General features: G+C 38.0%; 1 protein-coding gene and 1 long non-coding RNA gene across 2 annotated transcripts in view; one reads left to right on the top strand and one right to left on the bottom strand.

The window, feature by feature from the left end:
• The window catches only part of LOC311306730 (microtubule-actin cross-linking factor 1, isoforms 6/7-like), a 41,989-nt gene that overhangs the window by 15,894 nt on the left and 5,233 nt on the right, over nt 1-20,862 (bottom strand). Inside the window, exons 14-25 of the mRNA XM_084435278.1 lie at nt 20,436-20,537; nt 20,163-20,327; nt 19,930-20,085; nt 18,433-18,630; nt 18,060-18,188; nt 17,777-17,947; nt 14,368-14,523; nt 14,083-14,289; nt 13,553-13,672; nt 2,276-2,445; nt 2,032-2,191; nt 559-753 (exon numbers count right to left, since the gene is read on the bottom strand). Coding sequence (XP_084291404.1) covers nt 559-753; nt 2,032-2,191; nt 2,276-2,445; nt 13,553-13,672; nt 14,083-14,289; nt 14,368-14,523; nt 17,777-17,947; nt 18,060-18,188; nt 18,433-18,630; nt 19,930-20,085; nt 20,163-20,327; nt 20,436-20,537 — 1,929 coding nt within the window. The remainder of the gene's footprint in view (nt 1-558; nt 754-2,031; nt 2,192-2,275; nt 2,446-13,552; nt 13,673-14,082; nt 14,290-14,367; nt 14,524-17,776; nt 17,948-18,059; nt 18,189-18,432; nt 18,631-19,929; nt 20,086-20,162; nt 20,328-20,435; nt 20,538-20,862) is intronic.
• LOC311306731 lies at nt 6,610-11,573 on the top strand. The gene is made up of 5 exons (XR_014630215.1): nt 6,610-7,172; nt 7,397-7,424; nt 7,581-7,826; nt 8,198-8,359; nt 11,372-11,573. It is a non-coding gene; the product is annotated as an uncharacterized lncRNA (long non-coding RNA).

Here is a 20,862-nt window from a genome sequence, read left to right as displayed (position 1 = left end):
TTTATTTCGATGGTCTACTTTAGACATAATAATTATAAGTTACTTTGCAAATCCATGTCAACTAACTCTCATTAGAGTATTAGTAGACTGTCTGTTTAATATCTGAACACTTTATATTAATGCTCCCAACAGACATTCAACTGACTATAAGTAACTTTGCAACAACGTCAAGTTATACTACTAACCCGAACCCTAACCTAACAGTCTACTAATACTCTGAGAGTTAGGTGACATATAGTTAAAAAGTTTCTTATTGTTAGTAGAATGTCTAAAGTGGACCATTGAAGTAAAGTGTAACCATTTTTATATATTTTTTTAGAAATTCAACTTAACTTATTTTGTTTAAGTTGAAGTTTTTTATCTATTTTATTTCTGTCAGCGTTTATTTTATTTCAGTTTTTTTTTTTTTTTTTTTTTTTAATGATGACAACACTACAGTACCTTGAATGTTATGTAAGTGCTCTGAATAAAAGTATCAGCCAAATGCACAGTGTAAATATAACTTCTGTGATCGAAGGTTCCACAATTATCATACAACGCAGTGGAGTGTGACGGTACCTGCTGAAGGGCCGCCTCGAGTCGAGCCTGTCTGGACACCGAGAGCTGGCACACGGCCTCCCAGCGGCCCTCCAGCTCCTCCATCTGCTCCTGCAACCAGTGGGCATCAGCCATGCTGCTCCGTGTCAGATCCCTGACCGAACGCTTCAGGGTCCGGATACAGCTGGCACGCTTCCCGAGCTCACGCTGGAACACCTGCAGTCACAGAGAAGGTGTACGGGTCACCTAGCAGCTTAGACCTAAAGTCTACACTCTTAGAAGCAAAGGTTTAGTGGGGTTCTATACAGAACCACAGGGTTCTTGACTCAGTTTGAAAGAATCCTTTATGTCAAAAAGCTTCTATATAAAGACAATCGTCTTAAATGATTGCATGACACTTTCATGTTGAATGGGTTATTTCGATTTTTTTTTTCTAATGATAAAGTATGTTTACGAGCTGATTCATAACATTTATGAATTAAAACAAAATGAATGAATTAAAACTAAATCCATATATGATCCCATGAAAATATTCTATATGAAGTGCCTCACAGAACCCTTTAAGGTTCTATATAGAAACTTTTCTTCTAAGAGTGTATGCAATTTAAACCCTAACCCGAACTGGTTTGAGTAAACTTAAATTAACAAATTATTTCAATCAAATTAACTTTTATGAGTATTTAGAACTTTTTTTTCTTCTTTTGAGTTCACAATTGTTTTTGTTTTTTTATATAACCTGAATTGTTTCATTGATTTGAGTTAGACAAACTTAAAATTAACTGAAACATGGGCTGGAATTTCTATTTCCCAGCATGCTTTGCCATAACACTCAAAAGGAAGTGTAAATGCTAAAATAAAGTGTTATTTAATGTTTTTTTTGTGCAAAATGAATGGGTATAACACTTTATAATGACTGCACGCTATTAATCATTAGCTGAGCATTAAAGTGCCCCTATTATGCTATTTAAGTTTCCTAATGTTGTTTTGGAGTCTCCTACAACAGGTTTACATGCATCAAAGGTAAAAAAACTGTTTAATTTAACGAACAGTGACGTTGATTTTACCATATCAATGCGAGCGCGAGTCCGATGATGAAACATTGGAAGAACTATTCATTCAACCCGAACCTCCATTGCAAGGACAACTTTAGCAGGACGTTTCAGTGATACACTACTCACTTTGAGGTACATTATGAGATGTTGCAACTGTAATTCCTCACCATCAGCATTAACAAGTGCATGTCCATGAACAAATTATTTTACTTATATTTATTTACCATGTATTTTTCTAATTTATTGCGGTGAAAACTGTATAAATAACAGTGCATACATTAGCCGAGCTCTAGCGTGAATGATTGTAACATAAAGGTTGGTAAAACAAATCTTGCTCCATGCTTCTGCCAGTTCTGCTTACTTAAACTTAAAAATTTTGATGTAATTTGGGGGTTTGCCAACTTATTGGTTTTACAGTGTAATATTATGCAGAGATATGTACCTTGTGCTTGTCAATCAGATTGTTGACCAGGTCTTTTTCACCACAGACAGGCACATCTTCAGCCAGCTGTGGCTCTGCCCTGTACAGCCAGTCATTAAGAGCCTGGAGAGCGTCAGTGAATCTCCCGGAAAACAGCAGAGCCTCTTCCAGCTTGTGTTGCCTTGGGGGAAAAAGCACAACTTAGAGCTCAGAGAATATACTCAAATCACTACCAATCAGATGGTACAGCTCACATCAGACTCACCTCTCACTGGACTTCCCGCTGATGGTGTCCCATGAATCTCTGAGCTCGGACACCATGTTCTCCAGGTGCTGTGTGTCTTCTGGGCCCTGCGCTTTCTCCTGGAGTGAGCGGCCACTCTTCAGACAAGCCTCATACATGGGCCGCTTCGAGCGGAGAACTTTCTGGAACTCCTGAAGATATACAAATGCACTTCATAAATGAGCCATTGTGAAGAATTTATTTATTTTGGGGTGAAACTTCCAGTGTGGTTTATACATATTATACTATAGATTATTTACTTTCACTGTCTAGGTTTTTTTTATTTGATAGTTAGTTTAATGATAGTTAGTCAACATACAGTTGCAAAGTTACTTATAGTTAGTCTAAAGTGGACTATTGAAATAAAATTTAACCCCCATTTTTGCTTGCTATTATTAACATTTTCACTGGCCCCGCCACAAAAGAATGATACATTTTTAACAATGCATTTTTTTTTGGATTTGCTATAAATATTTTTTATTAAATGTTAAGATTTCCTTCCAAATGTTTTGGTTCATTAATTTTTGCTTTATAAAAAGAAAATTTGCTGGAAACGATACATTCGGTGGCCGAGAGAGCTCAAAACGCTGCAACTGAAGAAAACATCAAAATAGAAAAACACCCGCATCTTCATCAGTTTCACAACACGTGTGCTCCAAATACTCACAACACAACTAAATACAAAAACGCGCTGCAAAAGTTCATAACACAACCAAATACAGAAACGTGCTGCAAAAGTTCATAACACAACCAAATACAGAAACGTGCTGCAAAAGTTCATAACACAACCAAATACAGAAACGTGCTGCAAAAGTTCATAACACAACCAAATACAGAAACATGCTGCAAAAGTTCATAACACAACCAAATACAGAAACGCGCTGCAAATAGCACAGACCACAACGGAAATGTTTCCAGGGGACCCCAATAAGTGACAAACCCGGCTGGGACAAGACATGCTTATTGCTCATGAGCATCCCTATGCTCTACTCCCTTAGAAGGGCAGAGCCCTTGAAGTGGGGACTTTGGAGGGAGCAGGGCACTTGTGTGCCATTATGTAGCCATTTGGAACTCACTTGGTAAAGGGAGCAACGAAAGACAACGTAATTTCCTCATTATTTTCACCTGGGATGTTCCCATGACAACGCAGCACGGCGTCCATCAGCTGAATAGCTGTTTTTATGACAGAAATGTCTTATTATTACTGTTAACATAACTGTTGCAAATAAATATACATTTTATACAAAAAAAGTTTTTAAAATATGCGTTATATATGTGTGTGTGAGTGTCTCAACTTTAAAATGTGCCTTCTCATCTTTGGACCCATGAAACTTATTGAAACATTACATGACAAAATGTGTACAATGTAACTGATGTATAGATTCATATCTTACCCTCATGTTCCTTTTCTCTATTTCTCTATTTTTATTTTTTCAACTCATTGTTAAAGGGACTATGTGTAGCTTTTCAGGTATTTTATTATCTAAAATCAATATTTTTATGTATGGTGTACAAATGGTGTACAAATACCTATGCCAATGATCAGACTAATCCTCGTAAACGAAGAATTTATTATCTTTATATACATGGGACGGGTAGGTCCACGGAGGCTTCCATGTAGTTACGCCATCTTGAAAAACTATAATAGCAGAGAGGGACAAAAAGTACTAGGCCAACGCGTTTCCACAACGCGTTTTCGTTCAGAGCCAGCGTCACGTGACTGAAGCCAGCAGACGCGGAGGAGCAGAGCAGTGAGAGGCGCTTGTCACTGCCGCGGCAAGTTTAAAAGGCTGCACTGCACGGTTATTTATACACCGTTCATTCATACATATGCTGAGTCACAGGATGAGTCCTCGTCGTCGAAAAAGTCCAAAATAGACCGTAAAAGGAAACGTGACCGGAGATTACAAAAACAAGGGTTAATGTCGGGATAGCTAATGCAGGAGAAAGCTTTCAAAAGAGACCCTGAAGGTGCCTGCTTTCTTCTCGACAGGTAAGTCAATGTTACGGTCTTAATTACAAGCTTTTTTTTCATTGCTTGATTGTGTACTTTATTATATAGACAGTAGAACATTTATAGTTAAAAGTTAAACAGGCTCTTTGATGAATAGCAGCTATTGAGTAAAGTAACGTTAGAGAAGGCTCTGATGATGATGATGATATCTAACAATGCACGTACTTCAAAAAATATAACGAGTAAAGAAGGCATTACTACTAACTACCATAGTTAATGTTTTTCACAGTCAGTAATTCATACTGTAACATTCTTTTTTTCATTGTTTCAAGTTTCAGTTTGTTTTAAATAACAAACCTGTTCACCCGAAGAAAAACTCGAAGTGCTATTATAAGACATCCTGTCATAGCTTTTTAATACATAACGGCTACCGTAGATGCAACGCGCATTTGAAAAAGTGAGGCGCTGGATAGGCCTGTCGCGATAGTCGATAAGTCAATTAATCGCACGATAAAAAAAAATGAGCTCGATAATTTTTCCGGCCGCGATAATTCCATTTGCATGCTTGTTTGTTTTCCTCGTCTCTCTCTCTCTCAGTCTCTACCAAAGAGACTGGATGACCACTCTCGGTTCTTTAGCGTAGCCTATAGGAGGAGTGAACCCTCTTGTCAGTTGCATGGTCTTTGTGTGGGGAGGCGGTGCCGCGGCGCTTGTCAGTCACATGGTCTTTGTGCGGGAAAGCGCCGGCGGGACTGTTTGCGGCGACTGCCGGGAGAGAGAGAAGACGCTAGTTGTGAGTAGCGACAGCGAGCCCGATCACATGAAAATGCGTATCTATACCACGAATGTTATTTCTCGTGCCATTTATACGCCAAAAATAGTTTTTGCGTGCATATGATACGCTCTTTATGGCGTGTAATACGCACGCACTCCTCACCCCTAATCCTAACCAAGTATTTTCAGTGCGTAGCATACACACGTAATAAAGCGCGTCTCCGTCTTCCCGACAGTACACAATCACTTGACAAAGTAACAGGAGGACAAAGTAACAGGAGTAACAGTGCAAAATTGCGCGATATGGCTTGTTGAGGCTTTTTGTTTTTTTGTTTACAAAGGTCCTAACTGTCAGATTTGCCTGTTATGGAATGTATGTATCACTATTTATGCCTAATGTCTAAAGCCTTATGTTTAATATTTTTTGAAGTGCAATTTTGTTTACATCCATTTTATTTATTAACAGACATTTATTTTGTTAACAGACACTGAGAGTCCATTGCTTTTATTGTTTTTGGTTGTTTTGTTCATTTTTTGGGATATTTAAAATGTTTTCTGTTTTCAATGTTTAATATTCTTTAGAAATAAAAGTTTATAGATCGTTGAAAAGGTGTACCTGCATTATTATGCCATTATAATTATATTAAATGAAAATGGTCTCAGAACGACAATACCCATACAAAAATGTAATATATGGCCATATATGTACTTATATTTTAAATAGCATGACATATATCTATACATATATTTGACTTATATGAGAACACAATACATGCCTGCAACATATATCTATACATATATTTGACTTATCTGAGAACACAATATATGACTGCAACATATATCTATACATATATTTGACTTATCTGAGAACACAATATATGACTGCAACATATATCTACATATATTTGACTTATCTGAGAACACAATATATGCCTGCAACATATATCTATACATATATTTGACTTATCTGAGAACACAATATATGCCTGCAACATATATCTATACATATATTTGACTTATCTGAGAACACAATATATGACTGCAACATATATCTATACATATATTTGACTTATCTGAGAACACAATATATGACTGCAACATATATCTACATATATTTGACTTATCTGAGAACACAATATATGCCTGCAACATATATCTATACATATATTTGACTTATCTGAGAACACAATATATGACTGCAACATATATCTATACATATATTTGACTTATCTGAGAACACAATATATGACTGCAACATATATCTACATATATTTGACTTATCTGAGAACACAATATATGCCTGCAACATATATCTATACATATATTTGACTTATCTGAGAACACAATATATGACTGCAACATATATCTATACATATATTTGACTTATCTGAGATCACAATATATGCCTGCAACATATATGAACATGTATGTGTCCAAACATGTAAAGAAAATATTTGAGTTCATCCATATATGATACCATATATCTGCATATATTACAGTAGCCTATAGTATTGGTTTCTCGCATATATGGACAGCATTAATTATAAATATGTGACATACATATTTGTTTTCAACATATTTAATAAATGTATGTAAACATACACTGTAACCCTTTACTGTAAATTTACAACGAATTTCTTACAGAATTGTACTGTATTTCCATAATACAGTATTAAGATGTATCTTTTACAGAACAGCTGTAAATATACAGCACATTTCTGTTTTCGTCCTGATAAATTCGTTACCATCATACTGACTGAAAAGTCATTGCATTGTGGGATTGATTTCTTTCGCGCTCAATTCAGTTCAAATGTGACGCGTCATGCGAGCAGCAGCAGCAGACAGTAACGTTAGGCAGCTACAACAGGCAAACTCGTTTTGTCAGCGGGATTCAACTGAACAAAATAATCATTCCTGTTATCAAGATAAACAATGTCTGCGAATCTGTGAGCAATTTTAAAGCTTTTTTGAGGTTCGGTTCGTGTTTCAAACATTAGTTGCCTGTGACGCAGCAGAAAATGGACGACGTTAACGGTAGCAGCTACCTGAAGACGGATGGAAGAATTTGTCATTGAATAATCTAACCTGCGCGTGACGATAAGTGGGATTTAGAGTTTGAGAAGATGGAGAATTGTTCAACTGAGTGATACGGTAAGCCAATATATATATATATATTTTTTTTTGCGTTTTGTGTGATTGTTTTCACGTATTTGGTTTGATTTTGCGAACGCGGTTTAACGTGGCCGCGCAAGCAATTCACTGACTCTGTTCCACCTGTTTACCAAGTAACGTTAACTTCGACATTTCATATAATAGGCAACCTTTACCATGCTATTTGCATGACGTGCATTTGATATATATTTTTTTCGTTTTAGGCTTTGTAATCTGATGGCCATTGTTAATGTAAGTGCTTTTAAGTAGTGTTACAGTTATAGTCTATGTGGTAAAAAAAAAAAATGCTGTCAAATTCTGTCAGTTCTGTGATCGTGCTTTTGAATCGTTGTCAGAATTTTGCTAGCACATGAAAATCCATGTTCCTAATGCTGTTTTCAAATGTAGTAGGCCTATTCCTGATTGCCATCCCATGGTCCTACAACTACTCCCTAATTCAAAGAAGTTAGACGGTGTTATCCTTCAAGCAGATAAGTAGAGATTATTCAGCAAATCTCATTAATTTGTAATATGTTTTATGTTTTGGTTCTGTTGATCAAGGTTGTGCTGTCCTTTTTAAAAATTGTTTCAGGAATTTGCATCGCTGATGTCCAGCAATCTACATTTGCCAGAAAGTCCACGACTTATTTCCTGGTATGTAAACATTAAAGGGGTAGATGAAACCTAAAATGAAAAGCCATCATTTACTCACCCCACTGCAAAATATGTTTTTCTTAATAAGTGTTTTCTACAATTCTTACATGAAGAAGCATTTAATAGACACGTAAAAATTGTCTTGTTTTCTTAAAGAATAAGTCAAAATTAAGTGAGTTTATGCTTAAAACAAACAAAATTATATGCCAGTGCATTTTAGCATTCTAACCAATTTTAATTTTTAGTTGAAAAATGTAATTCATAGAACTATGAATAGACAACTACATCGAACCACAGTGGAACCCACAGTAGTTATTTTAATTATTAATATTATTTATTTATTCTTTATTTATTTTTTTATTCCATTACAGGTCAATCTCTAAGCAACCAGTGCTGGATATTAAGTTTGGAAGGTCAAGGTGTGTGTGAAGGATCACAGCCTCTTCATCACTGGCCTGGCAGCGCTGTTTGCCTCCTCCTATAACTTCAGCTTGCAGTACCAGGAAGAGGCAGCACCTTGAGTTTGTTCAGAGGTTAGTCATTGGCATATTTGCCATTCTCATATATATATATATATATATATATATATATATATATATATATATATATATATATATTTTAGGGCTGTAGCTATCGATTATTTTAGTAATCGAGTATTCTACGGATTATTCCATCGATTAATCGAGTAATCGGATAAAAAATTGTGGTAATAAAAATAGATCCAAGTGAACAACAGCCTTTAAAATTACTTAAAGACAAATAGGTAACACTTTACAATATGGTTCATTAGTTACTAAGAATGAACAATATTTATTTCTACAGCATTTATTAGTCTTAGTTCATGTTAATTTCAACATTTACTAATACATTATTAAAATTAAAGGTTGTATTTGTTAACATTAATGTAATGAACTAACATGAACAAACAATGAACAGCTGTATTTTTATGAACAAATGTTAGTTACAAATGTAGTTATTGTTCATTGTTAGTTCATGTTGATTAATACATTCATGTTAACTAATGAGCCTTATTGTAGTGTTACCCAAATAATAACAAGCAATAATTATTGGTTCAAATAAAGTATTGAAGTAATCATATGGGTTTTATTGAACAACGCTGTTAAAATACACCATGTAAATATGATAACTAATGAACATAACATTTAATTCAAATGTCAACTTAATCTTTCATATTTGGTCACTTCTGTATGATAGAAATGCAACAGCTGCCGTAATTTCTTGAAAAGAACATGTGCACGTCAAAACATGCAAGCAGTGCAAGGGTTAAACTTTTATTTTGAAATCGCGATGAACAACAATTCGCACATGAGAATATATGCGATTGCGAATATATTTCTGAATATATTCAGAAACATACTTATGTATTCTCCTGTGTTGGCGAAGATTTATAAATGAGCTGCGTTACGAATCTTGTGAAACGGCGCAGCATGCGTGCGAACGTTATATAAGCCACACAAACTCACAGCACGCAGAGATGGAGTTTGAGAAACCCGAGACGCTCCACGCATAAATGATGACAGTAAGTTACTATGAAACACGCGTCCGGGGTTTTGCGTTCCCAAATGCACATTATTGGAAACTTAAACAAACAGCACATGCAGAGACTGAGTATGTGTGGAGCAGCGTTTACTGTGAACAGAGCTGAGGTACTTTTAACACAATCTGCACGCATGTAAATAATTAAACCGTCATGCTTCTCTGTGGGAGAAAAAAAAACAGCGCATATATTTATTTAACTTAATCTTAGCCTTTGTGATTTCACAATATCATGATTGTAAACAGTTAAATATATCGCGTAGCCTTAGAAAACTGTGTAATAATGCGGTTCATGGACTCTCGTCTGTGGAATGCGCCACTTCCGGTATTTTGCCGGTTACTCGACACGGGTAAATTGCAATCAAGGATTTTTTAAAATCGAGTATTCGACTTTAATCGAGGAATCGTTACAGCCCTAATATATATATATATATATATATATATATATATATATATATATATATATATATATATATATACATATATTAGACTGAATTGTGTCACTAACCTTGACTTGACAGTATTTATTATGTTGACTACTGGTATGAACAATATGGCCCTGGTTTCCATACAGGGCTTAGCTTAAGCCAGGTCTAGGCCTTAATAAAATTAGGGTATTTAAGCAGATTTTATAATAATGTATCATTAAAAAAAAAAAAAAAATTACTGGTGTGCATCTTGAGATAAAACAGTGGCAGTCATATATTTTAAGATATGTCAGTGCAAGTTGTTTTCAGTTGAAGGATTAGTGAAAATTCTGTCATTAATTACTCACCCTCATGTCGTTCCAAACCTGTAAGACCTTCGTTCATCTTCAGAACACAAATTAAGATATTTTTGATGAAATCTGAGAGGTTTCTGAACCACCCATAGACAGCAACGTCTGTGCAACTTTTAAGGCCCAGAAAGCTAGTAAAAACATTGTTTAAATAATCCATGTAACTAGTGCATTTTTGTGTAAATTTGGAGTGCTGTCAGTACAGAGAACAACGACAAAAATCGATGTTGCCTACACCGTGTTATCCTCTTTTTAAAATTTGCACCCTGTTGACTTCAAGTTTTAAACCTGCTTTTAGCCTCTTAACATCCTTGATGTGTCATACAAGTGCCCAGCCATGTGAGTGATTCCTTCAGAGTGAACACGGGTGAATCTGACTGCAGTAGATGTGAAAGATCTTGTTGAAACATCTACAAATGTCCGTATATAGGTGAAAATGCCCCTTGAAATCAATTTAAGGTGGCAAATATTACCCCTTAATAAAAAATGTTAATTTCTGTCACTGCTGTAAACTGACCACTGCATAGAATATGAAAAATATGAATATCTTTGTCAGTCAGTTGTCAACAGGCCTAAACAAGCCATGGCACCAAGCACAGAAACACAATCAGTAAAATGTTATCTAATTATTATCAAGAAAACTTTGAAAATATCGATCGAGACATATTTTGTCAATATTGCACACCCCTAATGCATGGTATTAATTTTGATTTCTTCGGGTCTTAAAAAGCCTTAAATTTGACTTTAAAAAATGTGCAGAAACCCTGCATCATAATATTTAGGTTGAACCACTGTAGCTATAGATTTACCAATGTTTTTACCACTTTCCTGGGCTTTGACAGTTGCAATGATATTGATATCAATGGAAGGACAAAACTATCAGATTTCATCAAAAATATCTTCATTTGTGTCCCGAAGATGAAAAGATTAAAACTTTAAATCTGGCAACCCCACTTCCAAAAATTTAGTTAGTTGACAGTGCGCATGTAAACAGACACATTGAGTTGATGTATTTTACCAGGGCGGAAAAAATATCAGTTATTGATCACAACATCCAACATTGCATTTTTTTTTTTTTTTTTTCACAACATCCTACATTGCATTTTTTTTTATGTTGTTCAGTTTTAGACAGCTTTTGTGCTGTCTCTCTTTGTCAAAATATATACACTCAGTTAATAATATTTAATTGTGTTTTTTTTCTGCCTTTTAGACGCTTTCTTGACATCAATCCTGAACGTGGATCAAAAACAAAGAAAGGACAAGTAACTTCAAAGAAAACTGGCCAAGTTGTGCAAAACGAACACCACTGTAAGCCTACAGGTGTCCTCACTTCTGCGAAACCTTGCAGACTTTGAATGGGATTTCGTTTGCACTTTTATGGACTTCAAAAAAGAAACAGCATTTCACTGTCGTTATAAAGCTTGGAAGAGCCAGGACATTTTTTAATAGAACTCTGATTGTATTCGTCTGAAAGAAGAATGTCAGATACACCTAGGATGACTTGAGGGTGAGTAAATCATGTGCTAATTAACATTTTTGGGTGAACTATTCCTTTAATTAAGTGCTAACTGTTACCTGTTTGTTGTTAAGTGTTAAAATTGCATTTTATGTTTAAAAAGTAATTCAGCCAACATGTTCACAGAAGGCAATTTAACTAAATAAATGTTTTAAAACCCAGAAAATGTTGTTTGCTTTTTCCTAGTGTGACTACTCTTATGAAACCTTAAAGTATAATATTTGAATTATGTAATAATAAAAGCAGTATTCCCTGTAAAAATACAATTTATTGCTGTCGACAAGTTTAATAATGTAAAATGTGGTATATACTGTATTTGGTAATTACAGTGGAGTACTGCAAATGCTGTTTACTGTAGTAGTGTTGTAAAAATACAGTATGTGGATGGCAACCCAGCTGCCAGTATTTAACTGTAAATTTACAGTGAAAAGTTTTACAGTGTACATGCATGTGATACTGATGCATTTTTAAAGCTGTGGCATATGGTTATGGTACTTTGTGGATGTATTTGTCAAAAATGACAAAGAAATACTATATTTGGTATTACTATATTAAAATACTATATTTGGTATTCACACAATAGACAAAATCTCCAACTATAGTCATTTAATTTCAAGGCATTCAGAATGATATAAGATTTGTACCCCTAATATATGTTAAAGTATGTACTATTGAAATAAGTACATATATGCATGTATAAATATATGCGTCATATATGCATGTATACATATATGCGTCATATATGCATGTATACATATATGCGTCATATATGCATGTATACATATATGCGTCTTACATATATTTCACATTTATGTGCATATACGGGAAAATATATGGCACTTACATGAAAACGGCCATTTTTGATATATTTTGAAATATATGTTTCATATATGTATATGTGTTTTACATATATGAATTTTGCATATATTCTCATATATGCAGCAGACATACATGGGCACTAACATTATATATGTAATTTACATATATTGACATATATTACATTTCTGTATGGGTATTATCGTTTATCGCGATAATTTCTTGGACAATTTATCGTCCAGCAAAATTTGTTATCGTGACAGGCCTAGCGCTGGAGAGCATTATTCGTTTGAATGCAAAATACAGTTTTACCACTAGATGGGAGAAATTCCTACACACAGTCCCTTTAACTCTTCTTATTTGTATTCTGATGACATTGAACATATTAAAACATTTTGTATATTGTATACAAAGTTATGTGTCAAACATGTCATCACTGTATGTTTTGCAAAATTTTTTAAAAAAGTAGACTTTGAGCTATAAGCAGTCCCAGTCGGGTTCGACACTTATTGGGGTCCCCTGGAAACATTTCTGTTGTGGTCTGTGCTATTTGCACCGCGTTTCTGTGTTTGGTTGTGTTGTGAACTTTTGCAGCGCGTTTCTGTATTTGGTTGTGAGTATTTGGAGCACACATGTGTTGTAAAACTAATGAAGATGTTTAATTTGCGGGTGTTTCTCAATTTGCATGTGTTTTCTTCAGCTGCAGTGCGTTGAGCTCTCTCGGCCACCGTATATACAGCTATAATATAGCTCCTTGAATTCATAAACTCTTCTGCAAATGCAATACAATGTAAAGTTGTTGTTTTTTTTACATTTGCAATGCAAAACATTATATTTAGTTTCCAACACATTCTTACTGATGCTTCCAAGACTACCAAGATGAAAAAATAAAATTAAAGTAAACCTAAATTTTTTTTAATTAAAACAAGACCAATGAATGTAGACTACATTTTTCTGTGGCAGTGCAGCACTAGCCCAAAAGGCCAAACTGTCAACTGACCCGAAACGCTCTGACATTGGCTTCAGACCCTCTTTGTTCAGACCTGAAATGTGAAGTACCTTTTGTTCAGTAAGCTGTTGTTTGATCTCTTCCTGTGACACAGCGATCTCTTTGTGTGTATCCAGTGTCTGTTCAACCTCCGTCATCCAGTCCACCAGTAAGTGCCATGATTCATTGAACTGTGGAAGTGGAAAGCACAAAAGTTTAGTAGTACTTGCCAAATGATTTCCTAGATACTTTAAACTAACTCTTTCTGTCTGTGTCAAAGTCCATATGAGAAGTGACAACCCGATCTCACGATCTCAATTCGTACGAATTTTACGAGGTGGCTAATTAGTACAAATTCATATGATCTCACTCGTACGAATTCGTAAGATTTTTGCTAAATCGTACATATTTTACGAGTTGCCCAATTCACATGAATTCGTATGGATGACCTACCCCTGACCCCGCCCCTCAACCTACCCATTACGTAGGTTTAGACAAATCGTACGAATTTGTACGAGTGAGGTCGTATGAATTAGCAACCTTTTAATCACTCGTACGAATTCGTACGAATTGGTCGTGAGATAGCGTTGGAAGTGAATACCTGTTTAGCATGTCTTTTGACGTCCTCAAGCGTTTTTCCCCTCTCTGTAGTGTGTTGGAGGAGTTTCTTGAATCTGTCCTGAACGGTCATGATCAGGTTCTGCACAACATCGCAGTCTTCCTTCCTGCTGAGCGCAGACAGACGTGTGGCAGCGTTCTCCACACTCGTCTTCCTCTCTCCATAAGACTGCACCTCACCTATCAGCATCTACACACAAGATGACACAATCACACAAACATGTACACTACCACAGACATACACAAATCCATGTGCAGATGCACATACCCTGTGCTCCTGAAGCTGTGAGGAGATGGTGTCCAGGATGAAGCTGGGCGCAGGTAGAGTGTTTATGGTCTCCTCACACTTAGCCATTTTGGTCAGCAGGTCTTGGACATTACTGTTAAACTCCTTTGCAAGACCAAGTCCCTCTGTTAACTTTGCCTAAAAAAAAAAATAATATAATGTAAAAATACGGAAATAAAAATTTATAAAAGCTACTGACATATTTAATTTTTAAAAAACATCATCAAAATTACATTAAGAGCTGGGGGTGAAAACTTTTGAACAGGATGAAGACGTCCAAATTTATTTTGTTTAAATATAAATAAATAAAAATCATATAGTACTGCCCTTCGGAAGCAACAGAATATACTTACAAGTTTCCTGGAAGACAAATTTTGTACAAATTACCTTGATCTTCAAATTCAAAAAGTTTTCAACCCCCGACTCTTAATGCATCGTGTTTCCTTCTGGAGCATCAGTGAATGTTTGAACCTTTTTTAATAGTTGTGTTTGAGTCCCTCAATTGTCCTCAGTGTGAAAAGATGGATCCCAAAATTATACCGTTTCTGCTGGAAAGGGTTAAAATATGCAAAAGATGCTAGAAAATGTCTTGGTATCATATGAAACCCTCATTCCCTAAAGGAGGGAACGGAGACATTATGTCAGAACTGAACTGACGAATTGGGATCTTGCCTGAGAGCCCAATCACCTTCGAGTGTAAATTAAACGAGCCAATGCACATTGGTGTGCCGAGATTTGCATCGCATACTCTGCCCTGCCCCGCATTTAGGTTTTCGCTGAGGAGCCGAGCCGGTGACCTGGCCGATCAGCGTTGGTACAGCTATTAAGGCAAAGAAACGTAAAGCCTCCATTCCCTCCTTCAGGAAACGAGGGTAACATACGTAACCAAGATGTTCCCTTTCATTTAGTCACTTTCAATGTTACGTCAGAACTGAACTGACAAATTGGGATCCCTACCAAAGCGCCACTATTGCTGCCCTTTCCAACGCGCCGTGTCCAGCCACCTGATCCCCCCACACCTACTGGAGCGGCAGATGGGACAGGGCTTACGCAGGGTTACTGCTGTTCCGCTTGACCCATACAGTAAGACTATTGGATAACACTGTGAAAGCGTACCTTTTCCAAGTGGAAAGGGATGCTACGGAGGCCACATCCTGCCCTTAGGGAGGTATCATGTAAAGATTACACATATGGACTGGCCATTAGGCAGTGCAAGATATGGAAGGTCTCTGAGGTAGCTCCGGCCTATTTAGGGGGGAGTCAACACCGGCAGAGCGGGCTCTGCCAAGGGAAAGACACAGGCTCACCTGCAGGGGAAGCCGTACCATGGAAGAATACACATATGGGATTACCATAGGGATCACAACATATGGGCAACTAGCCTAGCACAGGGGTCAACCACTGGGCGTACTTACGAACGTTAGGCCTGGAGGCGGAAGTCTCCGCCACGTCTGACTGCCGAGGGTGGTGGAGGAAGTCCAACAGGGTTCACCAGCTAGGTAACTCACCTGAGGAGCAAGATAAGCGCACGTATCCGGTCCTTAGGAGGGGAATGGGTCCCCAGTTACTTGCTACTTGAGACATGAAGATTATAAAATCTGGCAAACATGTTGGGTGTTGCCCAGCCAGCAGCTCTACATATATCTGCCAGCGAGGTGCCGTGTGCCAGCGCCCAGGAGAAAGCAACACTCCTTGGTAGAGTGAGCTCTCAATCCAAGGGGGCACGGCTCGCCGTGGGTCTGGTACGCCAAGACGATGACATCCACTATCTAGTGAGCCAACCTCTGCTTAGAGACAGCCTTTCCCGTCTGCTGGCCTCCTTAACAGACAAAGAGCTGGTATGAGGTCTTGAAGCTTTGCGTTCTGTCCACGTACAGATGCAAAGCGAAGACGACACAGAGAAAAAGAAAGGGCTGGGTCTTCCTCCTCCAGGGGCAGCGCTTGCAGGTTCACCACCTGGTCCCTAAAAGGAGTGATTACAACCTTGGGCACATATCCAGGCAGAGGTCTCAGGATAACGTGAGAGTTAGCCCAAATTCCAGGCACGATTCGTTGACCGAAAATACTTGCAGGTCCCCTACCCTCTTGATGGAAGCCAGCGCGGTCAGGAGCACCATCTTCAATGACAGAATTTTCAGCTCAGTTGACTGCAGTGGTTCGAAGGGGGTTCTCTGTAATGCTGTTAGCACCAATGAGAGGGTACAGGGTGAGGGCAAGGAGGATTTAGCCTTCTCGCATCCCTCAGGAATCTGATGATCAGGTTGTGCTTCCCCACGGATTTACCAACCACTGCATCGTGATGTGCGGAAATAGTGCCAACATATACTTTCAGGGTGGAGGGTGACAGCCTTCGCTCCAACCCTTCCAGCAGGAATGAAAGCACAGCTCTGATCGGGCATCTCCGGGCGTCTTCCTGGTGAGGAGAACACCACTCAACGAACAGGTTCCACTTCAAAGCATAAGCACACCTCGTAGAGGGTGCTCTCGCCAAAGTGATGGTGTCTACCACTGCCTGGGTTAGATCACCCAAGTCCTTTGCGTCCTGTTTAGAGACCAGACGTGGGGATTCCAGAGGTCTGGACGTGGGTGCCATATGGTGCCCCGTCTCTGAGAAGGTCCTTCCGCCGAGGAATGTGCCAGGAAGGGGCTGTCGCAAGGTGCATGAGTTCTGGGAACCAGGTCTGGTTGGGTCAATAGGGCGCAACTAGCAAGACCTGCTCCTCGTCCTCCCTGACTTTGCACAGTGTCTGTGCAAGTAGGCGCACTGGGGGAAACGCATACATGCGTAGGCCCCAGGGCCAGCTGTGTGCCACCGCATCTGTGCCGAGGGTCCCCTCGGTCAGGGAGTAAAATAACTGGCAGTGAGACTTGTCCGGAGCGGCAAACAGGTCTACCTGTGCGGTCTTGAAGCACTTCTAGATCAGCTGGACCACCTGCGGATGGGGCTCCACTCTCCCGGAAGCACAGGCTGTCATAATCTCTCAGCGAGATCCCAATTCGTCAGTTCGGCTCTGACGTAATGTAATTTTTGGGACCTGGAGGATTTCTCTGAAGAACATTGGGCAGTTTAACTACTAGGACAATTGAGGGACAACCATCACAAAACAAAAAACCGTCGTGGATCATCCAGGTAACGACACACAATATTAAGAATCAAGGGTATGTAAACTTTTGAACGGGTCATTTTTATAAATGCAACTATTTTCTTGTCTTGTGGACTATATGTAAGCTTCTTTTTTGTAAAATATCTTATTCAGGACAGTATTAAATAAAAAAATAACATGCATTTTGTATGATCTGTTAAAATAATTACCATTTTGCAGATTCTGCAAGATGTATGTAAACTTCTGAGCACAACTGTATATAATTAGGCAGAGTATACTGTCATCACCTTTCTTTCTTGCATTTTAGCGTAGACAGTGCTCCATTTCTGCTCCAGTATGCATAAGCTATGCTCCGTGCTGGAGCCCCGGGCCACCTCACTGCCCTCTAGCATCCTGTGGATGGCGTTGCGAACGTTTGTGTAGGCGTGCATTTTAGAATCCATCTCATTACACGACTCCTATAAAACAATAAAGAAACTAGTCAGGCTTCATTGTAGAATCATGTTTTATAAACACAGTTTGCAGGGTTGAGACTGCAAATTCAGCAAGCAAAATTAAAGTCATTGTTACCAAATGAGTGTTTAGTCTCTCGCTGGCAGAGTCTGGCATACCCCACACTGTCTTACTGGACGACAGCCTCAGATCTGTGTGTTCCAGCCACTGCAGGAGATCTTGGATCTCCATGGTTACATCTTGAACCTGAAATCCAGTTATAATTGTTAATTGAGTTCTGCATGAACTTGAACTTATGAACTTGAACTTATACATTAAGTGTATGTATGTATGTATGTATATATAAATATATATTTATAACCCTTAACTGTATATACACAGAAAAGGATGATGTAAACATATGAGCACAATGGGACTGAGACTGATTAAATTAAAGACATTGTTTTATATAATTCTGTAATCAAGTTAATTTGCTGTTGTTTGTGGTCACCTGACTGAGGTTATTTTCCAGCTCTAGCTGTCTGCGCTCTGTCTCGCAGCGCACAAATTCCCAGCGTTCATTCAGCTGTTCGAGGCGAGTCTGCAGGGCATGTGAACTGTCTCCTGCCCCAGACTCCATCAGGTTTCTGCCGGCCTGGTTCAGAGAGTCTACCGTGCGCACATGGGACATCACATCATTCCGCAGAACCTAGATGCACACAACAACCATTACAGTGAGTCATTCAAAGATTGATACTATGAGTACGTTCGGAACTGCATATTACCTACAAAGAAAAAAGTATGCAGTATTTTTCATGTAGTAGCCACTACAGTAATGACAAATTACTGGGGACAATAATTAATATTTCTATAGTGGAGATGGAAACACATTTCCCGAATAAATTCCTCAATACGCATCAAAGACATGACTCTGCAATGGGACGGCATAACTGGACCAACCAGCGGACCGATCTTTTTGCACATGCAGCATCATTTGTTGTCAAGTGTTTCGTATAATTACCTTTCAGAATTGTCTTACACGACTGTGTTCCCAAACGGCAGACATCTGCTTCAGAAAGCAAGTTAACATGACCGCGTTTATTGTGGTTCAAGGAGTGATATATTATATATACGAACATTATTATACACAGTGGCTTCTCCTACTGCATCGACTTCCATTTTTCTTAGTGATATTTATCAGGAAGTGACCATTTTGTTCTCTTCGACTCGCTGGATGTTTTGTGCGATATTCCAGTTTTGCGCATTAGTTATATTCACAACTTTCGATGGAAACATAGCTACTGTCTGTATGCCACTTTAGCCAAAATACTGCAAACCTAATGTATTTTCCCTGCTGCCTTGTACTAGAGATTTCAAATGATAGAAAACCACAATAATTGCATAGATAGAGTTCTTCTTAAAATATTTTTGTCCCATATTTGGTTAGTTTTTATTGTACTTTGTACATTTTATTTGTTGCACATTGTCACCACACATTTACGCAGGCTTTTAAAAAAAATACTTTATGGTATATTTTGTTGCTGTTTTCACTTGAATGCACACACACTTTAGGTTGAAAGTTTAATTATTTGATAGTGAATGGCAGTTTGTTTCAATAAAATTAAGCATTTGCAGATTTGCAGATCATGCTTATTTAATGTGTGCATCCACTGATAGTTCTTATTGATGAGTGCTGGCTAGCTGACGATAATGATCATAATAATGATCATAATAATGTGAAACTGAGCTATACCCTATTCAAGCTCTGTGACTAAGCAGTGAATACAAATAAAATGTTCATTCTACAATTTTAACTCTATGCTGTATAATATACTGTTTCACACAGTATTTTTTTTAAAGTAGTAGCCATGCGGTAGATACTATGCAGCATACAGTAAGCAGTACATTCTTATTTCATTCTGAAATTAGCATAAATCCCTGCAAAAGAGGGGACTCAACATCTTCAATAATAAAACATGCCGTAGACACTTAGAGTTTGTGTTTGTACCTTGTGTTTGGCTAGCTCTATCTCACAGGTCTGCAGGTCAATGCTGATTGGCTGAGAGGCCTGCAGGAGGTCAGCCGTGTGGGAGAGCCAGGAGTGCAACTCATCAAGAGTGTTCTGGAACTGACCCAAGCCCAGCAGTGCACACTCCAACTGGTGCTGCTCAAAAACACATTGTTCCCTTGAAGTATCGCTATGATGAAACAATCATTTTATTCACTTAGCTGAGATCTTACCTGTCTGCTAACAGTCACTGACTCCAAGTTGTCCCACCGCTGACGGAAGTCGCACAGTGGAGAGATGGACCCAGGCCTCTCAGTACCCGGGGAAAGACGACACACAAAGCGATGGTTTAGACTCTCTATCTCAATCTTCTTCTGATAGAGCTCCCGCTTAAATTCCTGACAAGAGAGGTGATGACATCATCACAAAAGCTCTAATGAAATTGATAATTCATTTCATTCACACAATTTTCAGTTTCTGAAGGTAGGTTGTTTGTTTGGTCTCACCTTTAGGTCACATAGCTGCTCTTTAACTGATCCCAGGTCAGATCCCACTGAGAACTCCTCAGTGGATTTTAACTCCACAGACTTCAGCCACTCAAAGAGTCCCTTGAAAAAAAGAAGGTCTTATTTTTAAACCTGTTTTTAAAAACCCTTTTGTAAAGTTTTCTTTACCCACCCTAAAATAGATGTGAATATTTTTTAATGCACATTTTGTCAGGTTATTTCACTGTCAACAAGAAAATTTAAGAAAACCAACAAGAAAATGTACTTAAATAAACTGACTTTAATCTAAATTCTCTATTGCTAGTCTCTCTCAGAAGGGCATCCAATTGGCCAGTCTGTCAGAGACTTATTACTATAACCACATGGAGGCATGAATACTGAAATACTACAACTGTAGACAGAGACCTACCACCAATGGAGGATATCA

The sequence above is a fragment of the Rutilus rutilus genome, assembly GCF_951802725.1.
Source record: "Rutilus rutilus genome assembly, chromosome: 17".
In the NCBI taxonomy this organism is placed as follows: Eukaryota; Metazoa; Chordata; class Actinopteri; order Cypriniformes; family Leuciscidae; genus Rutilus; species Rutilus rutilus.
The sequence above is the reverse complement of the archived record's forward strand: the minus strand, read 5'-3'. Positions and strand labels throughout refer to the sequence as shown.